Genomic DNA, 8,897 nt, shown 5'->3' with positions numbered 1-8,897 from the left:
GCCAGCAACCGCGTCTGCCCGCTCCTACCTTTGCTCATAACCCTCGCCCCGACTCCTCCAGTCCCAGGTGACCCGCGCGTTGAGGCGCGGGTGCAGCCGCCGCTATTTGTAAACACGCTCCACGTGCGCTCGCCCAGCCCCATTCGCACGCCGCTCGTGGCGCCTGAGGATGCGTAGCTTTCTCCAGAGCCCTCTGAGGGTGCGATTTTTATTTCACCTGAGTGACGAGGAAGCGTCGCCCCCAGAGGCGAGCCACTGAGAGAAGGGCCAAGACAGGGTGGACTTGTACCGCCCCCTGCTGGCCGACGAAACAGTCGCCTGGCTAGAGCAGGCACGCTTTTAGCCAAAGCTACGCCGCGCCTAAAGACGCTTCAGCGGTCGGCTCCGCCCCCGCCCTCTCGCTGACGACCCCGCCCCCGGGCCGCGCGCTCTCGCCCGCGCAGGCCCCGCCCCCTCGCCGACACAGCGTTCTTGCGGGGGCGCGCGCGTGCACCCTAATCCCCCGCCTTCCGGCTCCGGCGGCGACGCTCGCCCCTCGCCGCCGCGCCACCAGTGTCAGCCTCTCTCTAGAGACTCCATTTGCTTTCAGGGCGGTCTGGCCCCCGCGCAGGCTGGCGGAGAGCGATGCCCCCGGCCCGCTGACTGACGTTCCCTGGGCCAAGCGCTCGCTTGCTGCGGCGGTGACACCCTGGTGGCCGGCGTCCACGGAGGAATCCGGGCTCCCTCCGCGTGAGCAAAGACGTCCCGCGCTCCGGAGCTCGCCCTGCGGGGAGAGGCCCTCGCTAACGCGGCTTGTCTCTGACCTCTTAATTTCAGGAGGTAGGCAATTCAGGTCCCGCTGTCACTCCAGATAATGCCTAAAAGCATTATTTGTCGGATTTTGCCATCACACTGATAGGAGGCGTTAATTTTCTCAATATAGTTGCAGAATAGATACGAGTAATGCCACAGACCCTGATATTGAAAAAAAAATTGTTTTTGGTATTTTCCTTTAGGTTTCGGAGGCACCGAGTGCTTATACAGCTCCCCACAGGAACTTCTGTTGGCCCATCGAGGATCATCTTTCACCAGGATTATTTTAACATCTTCACTGAGCCTTCCACTCCATACCTTCTACCATGAGTTCTGATTTCTACCAGTGAAGTTTTTGATGCTTGCTTTAATCATGTGACACCACCTCTTGTCCGCCTTTTGCCTTTCCAGTTGCCAAATACATTAGGTATAAGTTTGTGTCATGTTAAAGTACACAGTTTTCTGCCTGTCCATTTTCACCTTATTTGCACTGCTCACTTCTGTCCAGCTTGCCTTTTCTCGTTTGCCTATGATTTCCATAACCACTCACTTGAATAATTAATCTCTACCAGTCCTCTCCTAGAAGAGGCTGTATTTCCATACAGTACATTGCCTGACAAAGACAACGGTCAGTGGATGAATTTTTCCATTATATTTTCCCATATGTCATGTCTACAAGTCCTCTCTTAAACTATTTATTCCCTGGCACATTTCCCAAAGTACTCCCACCTGAGTCTTAGTTCCTTTAGCAAAGAATCTCTACCTGTAATGAGAAGAAGAACTAAGTACACGATAGGACTATTTTAGAGACCTTACTGGTACAGATCGGTTGCAACCTCCTTTGAGATGAAAAGACCTTAAACTAAGTAAGGAGGAAGAAAGAAGACAGGTTCAGTTAAAACTAGTCCTCGTTGAAAGAACTTTGTAGGCTTTAAAACAGCGAAGTGAAGAGAATCACATAGGCTTGGCCTGGAAATTGGCCGGCATACCATCCATCTAGGTCCTGGGGGAAGGGAAGGGATCTTAAAACCCCGTTTTCTACTCTCATCGTATTCAAATCTAAGTTGTTAATATCTTGTTCTAGTAATTGCTTAAAATACTAGACACTTAAAATGTTGGGAAAACGTAAACGTGTGGTGTTGACAATTAAGGACAAGCTTGACATTATTAAGAAACTTGAGGAAGGTATTTCTTTCAAAAAGCTTTCTGTGGTGTATGGAATTGGTGAATCCACAGTACGTGATATTAAAAAGAACAAAGAAAGGATAATAAACTATGCAAACAGTTCAGATCCCACAAGTGGGGTATCCAAACGTAAATCAATGAAGTCATCAACATATGAGGAACTTGATAGGGTTATGATAGAGTGGTTTAACCAACAGAAAACAGATGGGATTCCAGTGTCCGGAACAATTTGTGCAAAACAAGCCAAATTCTTTTTTGATGCTCTTGGGATGGAAGGTGATTTTAATGCATCATCTGGCTGGCTAACCCGATTTAAGCAGCGCCATGGTATTCCGAAGGCTGCTGGTAAAGGAACAAAATTAAAAGGAGATGAAACTGCTGCCAGTGAATTTTGTGGTAACTTTCAGGAATTTGTCGAGAGAGAGAATCTACAACCGGAGCAAATTTATGGTGCTGATCAAACTGGATTGTTCTGGAAATGTCTACCATCAAGGACATTAGCTCTGGAAACTGAACAAACTACTTCTGGTTATAGGTCAAGCAGAGAGAGAATCATTATTATGTGTTGTGCAAATGCCACTGGTTTACACAAACTTAATCTCTGCGTTGTGGGAAAAGCAAAAAAACCCCGCGCATTCAAAGGAGCTGACCTGTCAAACCTTCCTGTCACTTATTTCAGTCAAAAAAGTGCATGGATAGAACATTCCGTTTTCAGACAGTGGTTTGAAAAGTGCTTTGTGCCACAGGTACAGAAGCATTTGAAATCCCAGGGGCTTCTAGAAAAAGCAGTGCTTCTTTTGGATTTTCCCCCAGCACATCCAAATGAAGAATTATTGAGTTCAGATGATGGCAAAATAATTGTGAAATATTTGCCACCAAATGTCACAAGTCTAATTCAACCTATGAGTCAGGGAGTTCTAGCCACAGTAAAAAGATATTACCGAGCGGGACTTCTCCAGAAATACATGGGTGAAGGAATTGACCCAAAAATGTTTTGGAAAAATTTGACAGTGTTGGATGCAATTTATGAAGTATCAAGAGCTTGGAACATGGTAAAATCTAGTACCATAACCAGAGCATGGAAAAAACTTTTCCCTAGCAGTGAAGAGAATTCAGGCATGAACATTGATGAAGGAGCCATTTTAGCAGCTAACCTAGCAACGGTTTTACAGAATACAGAAGACTGTGAACACGTTGACATTGAGAATATTGATCAGTGGTTTGACTCTCGAAGCAATGACTCAAGCTGTCAGGTGCTAACAGACAGTGAAGGTGCTGAGGACCAGGCCAAGCCCGCTGAACAAAAACATTCCATTAAGACTAGAAAAGCAGAACTGAATCCAGAGAAGCATATTAGCCATAAAGCTGCACTTGAATGGACTGAAAATTTGCTGGATTATCTAGAACAACAAGAGGACATGCTTCTGTCTGATAAACTGGTATTACGGAGGCTTCGAACAATAATAAGAAGAAAACAGAAGATCCAAAATAGCAAAAGTCATTAATAATACTCTTAAGTGTATTTGTATCTTTGTGACTTTATCTGCAGTGAAACTTCATTATCTTGTTTGAAGTGCTGTGGATTTTAAAGCTAAATACATTTTATAAATGATTTTAGGATTAGATGCCATTTGGGATTACTACAATTACTGCTCTTTAATGTTGATTCTATTAAGCGAGCATTGCCATCCATGTAACCTGTTTGTTTACTATTTCTAATCTGTATTATACTAGTTAGACCATAAGGCACCTGAGGCCAGATATCTCCTGTCTGTTTTGTGCCTGAATTTCATTGTGTCTAATAGAGGACCATGCACACCATAGGCAATCAATAAATCTTACTTAAATTAAATTTTTATGCCTTGCTTCTGAACTCCAGTTTCCAAAAGAAATATGTTGGGGGTAAGTTTCCATTTCCATGATGTTTCCACCTGCTGAGATTTTTAGAACTTAGCAAAAATTTGCCTGTGCATCCAGAGCACTCACTGAAGGAAAATTGTCTCAAACCTTAAATATGGCATTCTATACCAACAGTATTTGGGCAGTTAGCAATTCAGATTGGCCATCTCTGAGTATAATGAAGGAAGAAGAAATATAAAATGTCTCCAAGAAAAGGGCTTGCACTTCACTTTTATTCCATCTGACAGCAGGGAAAGTTCTTTCAGAGTTGTGAAAAGAATGCCATGCCTATTTCAGAAAAATAGTTTTCAGTTCCCAAACCATCCTAATCAGATGAGATCAGAGTTAAATTTTGTTATCTTTCATTTCAATTCTTCATTCGTATAGATATAGCAATAGTTTTTGTTTTTAATCAGCTAATTTGATATTTATGTAACACTTTAAAGTTTACAGATTATGTTATTTACTTCCTTATAGCATATTTTTTTCCTGAGGATACTGAGAACATAAGCATACATGTAATTTGTAGAACCATCCACCACATGAAGAGTGGACTAACATTAAATAGAACATGAGAAAGATTATTACAGAAGAGTATGGTCTGCTGTGTGACCATGGGCAAGTTATTTAATCCATATGTAAATTAGGAGTAATACCTGCCTTAGAGAGTTTTGTGAGCAGCGTATTATTTAATATATGGATTTTAAGTAATATGGGCTTAGAACCGGACCTGGCTCAGAATAAGTCCTCTTTGAATGTTAGCTACTGTTACTGAGTTCCTGAAACTATGAGTTTCAAAAGTTATGCTGAACAGATCCAGTGTGTGACTCAACTGTGATGTTGCTGTGTTAGGAAAACCCTTTAAAGGGAAGTGAAACAAAAGACAAGTAACTAGTTTCAGTTGAAATAGAATAATAATTTATTTCAGTGAAAACTGAAAGGTTAATCCAATTTAGAAGTCATTTCCTGACTATCTATTGCTAGGCACAGAGAGGTCTGCAGGCACATTTAAGAATATTAGATTAAATTATAAAATAAATGGGAATGGAATTGTAATTGCTCCCTGGCCTGCTAATAAAATAAATAGATGTTGCCATTATTCATAGAAGAGAATCTATATTACTAGTATTGGCATAATTCACTGAAATAATAAAATACCTTTAAAGTAGATAAGATAATAAGCAGGACATTTGAAATAGTTTATTAAATTACAGTAATAAGATCAGTGGAAAAATTGAGAGCAAAAGAAATGGGACAAAAAACTCTGGTTATAACAATTAAGCCCACCCATATATAGGGAGATTTGTTGTGATTGATTTGAGATTTTAGAGCCCCTAACAACTGTTCATGAAGTTATTGTTAGAGTGCAGGGCTCTGCCTTTTTAGCTGAGGCTTTGGTTCAAGAAAGGCTATTTCAGAAAACCACTAAAAATCCATTTTCTTTGGGAGACTTCACCTATTAACACATCTTCCTCAGTTTACACAATTTCAATTACTGGATAGGCCTGAGGAAATGAAGACTATACATGGATAAGTCCTGAGGTTATGTGGCTTCTTGAAGACTAAGGGATTCTGAAACTTGGTAATGGTAAAGATATATTTGAACATTGCTTTGCATTTTTCACAGTTTTTTGCTAACAACTCCTCAGACTCCTTTCAGTTATGATATTGAAATGGTTTAATCCTGTGTTTTATCATAGATGCTAATATAAACTGTGCATTCTAATTTCATATTTAATTATAATACAAAAATCTTTTCCCCTTTCCAAGTTATATGGGAATTATATTTCCTAGGAAGTTATTGTGTTATCTTAGTTAACCACATGCTCGTTATATGTATCCTAGTTTGAGAAGCACAGAACAAATGTGCTCTCATTTGACTTTGTGCACTTTATTTATTTAAAAATTTTTAAGTTTATTTATTTATTTTGAGACAGAGAGCACATGAGCAGGGTTGGGGCAGAGAGAGGGTGGAGAGAGAGAATCCCAAGCAGGCTCTGCACTGGCAGTACATAGCCCAGTGCGGGGCTTGAACTCCCCAATTGTGACATCATGACCTGACCCAAAATCAAGAGTCAGGCGCTCAACTGACTGAGCCACCGAGGTGCCCCTCACTTTGTGCACTTTAAAGAAAATAGCCACAAATTCTAACTTGGTCACCATTTACACAAGTACTTAGTTTTTAGAGGATTTGAAAGACAACACAATTCAGACCAAATGGAAAGCGTTTGGCAATTAAGAGTAAACTTTTTAAAATGAAAAAAAGTACAGTTGGAATATTTACTATTGCATAATTCAATCTCAGAAAATAATACAGGGTTGACTGGAAAACTTTGAGTGCTCAATCAATATAGAAGAGTTGGCAGGGCCCAGATCAATAGCCACAGTCAATATAAGCAGAATTATAGGATTATAATGGCAGTCTTCTGGTATTCATTTTGTTTTCACTCTAGCTTCTGACTGAGCTGTTCACTCACTTCATCATGAATTTTCTGGATTTAGGGAGGATCATACTGGGCTAAATGGCAGAGCTGACTTGAAACAGGACATAGCTACTTAAGTCACGGGCTCAGAGACACTAACCCTGCAGTGGTATGGCTAAAGCCACCTAAATCAAATTTGGAACCTGCACCCCCAGTTTGGAACTCTTCAGGAAGGCTATGTCTACTTATTACCTGGATATTTTTTGCAAAGTTGACCTTTTCTGATTTAAATATATACTTTATCTACATCCTAAGCAACAATACCTATAAAATTACAGGTCTTGTGTGCCAATTGTGGTCTTTTTCTAGTTTAAAGTATATATGTATATAAAACAATTTTTTTAACAATTTGACCATCTGTAACTTGAAATCATCTTGCGTACCTCATTGGCACACTGAAAAACACTGGCCAAACAGGACTGTTGAAGGTGAACAGACAGGAATGCAAACACCACTTCTCCACTTTCTCCTTAGATAACCTTGGCAGCTTTCTGGACCTCTCTCAACTTGTTTCTTCATACATAAAAGGTTGGTGGGTTTTACAGATACACTCCAAGCCTTTACAAATACCTGGTCTCCAGGCTTAGCCCAGAGAATTAATCACAGTTGTTCTCTCACAATGACCCTGCAGACTTTTAGGGGGCCTGAGCACCCCTGTTGAGGTCTAAGGCACTGCCTGACCAGTGGGAATGCTGGCTAGGGTGTCTGCATGAGTTAGAAGACAATGCGGAGTTGGCCAGGCTCTGAGGACCACGGTGTGCTGTTAATCACCACAGGGGCCCATTAGCAAAAAACAAAAAACAAAACAAAACAAAATAAAAAAACAGGTGGGGCTTGCTCTAGCTACAGTCTCAGATAACAGGGCTCAAAGAGAAATGTGTTCTTTCAAACAGCTGAAGGCATACTTGTGAGATGATAAACTTGTATGCTAAAAGCAGAAATGCAAACTGTGCGTGCAAATTCAGTGGGGAAACCAGGGTAGATTTGGACCCAGTCACAAAGTAGCACTAGTATTACTAGCAACAGCACCAATAGCACCCTTCAACTGGTGAGTCCAGAGGTCACTGGGCCCAGTTTGCTCTGCAATGTCCTGGTTTACACCAGTTCTCTCAGAGTAAGTGTTGTAGTGCTCCTTTTAATCTCAAGTGTCCCAGCTTAGGTGAGAAAGTAGACGGTTTCCCTACCAATAACCCAAAGAAAGGAGTTGATCTACTCAAAGTCACACAGTGACCAATAAGGAAGTAGAAGTTGCTTCTTTCAACTCCAGACATGGGGCCTAGTGGCCAAGGATATGGGCTCTGTCTAGACAGCAAGCCTCCAAAAGCTGGATTGTAATCTCTTTTGCGCTTCATCCTGGATCCCAGCATTGCACCTGCCTTCTTGACACAAGCAGGAAGTCTTTTACTGAAATTCTGTCTCTTCTAGAGGACAGAGTGCTCCCAGTTCATGTGCTGAATGTCTGCTATATGCCAGGCACAATGCTGAGTGTTCCACAAATCAACATATGTTTTGTAATCCTCAACACAAATCTGTGAGGTGTAATAATTCACCTGTTTCAGAGGGAGCCCCCAAAGGGAGTTGGCAGAGACCCAACCAAATATTGCCATCTGAGAAAGGGCCAGAGATCAAAACCCTTGGAGGGAGCCGTGGTCCTCATTTCCCTGTTGGGCATCCACACTGCAGGAATCCATGAGGCACTCAGGCAAAGCCTTTCGTAAAATCACTTTTAGCATCTAGAAATGTGCTGGTTGTGTATAATTCCAGAGAAAGCTTCCACCAGTGTTATTCCCCATGTGATTGAATATCATTGTAAATCCATCAGAATCAGAAAATCCTTGAATGAAGCTCCATGCAACTGACAGATGCAGTCTTCATGAGGGCATCTTTTCAATCCCCTTCTGGTCCAAAGATCAGGCCTGGGGCTGGAGGGTGGGTCCAGCCATATCTCTCCATGTCACCAGGGTGGCCAACATCCTTTCTGCATGGAAATTACTTGGGGGGTGGGGGCTGCAGCCCATTACTGTTTGTACCTTCTCACTCTTTCTTCTTGTTCACGTGAGTGTAGCCCCAAGCCCAAGCCCCACCTACCTTTCAGGCTCATGTCAGGAAGGTACTTGTTTAGTATAATTTGAAAAGCCAAAAACAAAAGGTATTATAAATGCATAATAAATTGTATAAGAAATACTGCCATTTACATTTGTACCCAACCTAAAGATGAATATGAATATATTTAGTGTAGTTCCTTTGTGGAGCTTTACATGTGATTTATGAGTATCGCTACAACTTTCAACATAGACCAGAGTAAAAATCTCATGGGGATTTTTATTTTCACAGTGACCCTATAATGAGATTATCAGCTATTACCACTAATAACTAATTAAATCACTGAGGGATATATTAGAATTACTATATAGATATTAAAGAAAATCTGAGATTTTGGAACTCTTAACTTTTTTTCAAGTTAGTAGAGGAAAACTGACTGTGGTCTCATTAACCTATGAAGTAACCTCTACCAAAGTGCTTTTGTTCTCATGGGGA

General features: G+C 41.5%; 1 protein-coding gene across 1 annotated transcript; it reads left to right on the top strand.

The window, feature by feature from the left end:
* The first annotated feature begins 515 nt into the window (after positions 1 to 515).
* Positions 516 to 3,829, top strand: TIGD2 (tigger transposable element derived 2). Its single transcript, XM_039245366.1, has 2 exons — positions 516 to 819; positions 996 to 3,829. Exon 2 carries the CDS (start codon positions 1,905 to 1,907, stop codon positions 3,480 to 3,482), a length of 1,578 nt encoding a protein of 525 aa, XP_039101297.1. The 5' UTR covers positions 516 to 819; positions 996 to 1,904; the 3' UTR covers positions 3,483 to 3,829.
* Positions 3,830 to 8,897: the final 5,068 nt, after the last annotated feature.

Source organism: Hyaena hyaena, unplaced genomic scaffold, assembly GCF_003009895.1.
Source record: "Hyaena hyaena isolate Hyena2069 unplaced genomic scaffold, ASM300989v1 scaffold_255, whole genome shotgun sequence".
Lineage (NCBI taxonomy): Eukaryota > Metazoa > Chordata > Mammalia > Carnivora > Hyaenidae > Hyaena > Hyaena hyaena.
This window is presented reverse-complemented; position numbering and strand designations above follow the sequence as displayed.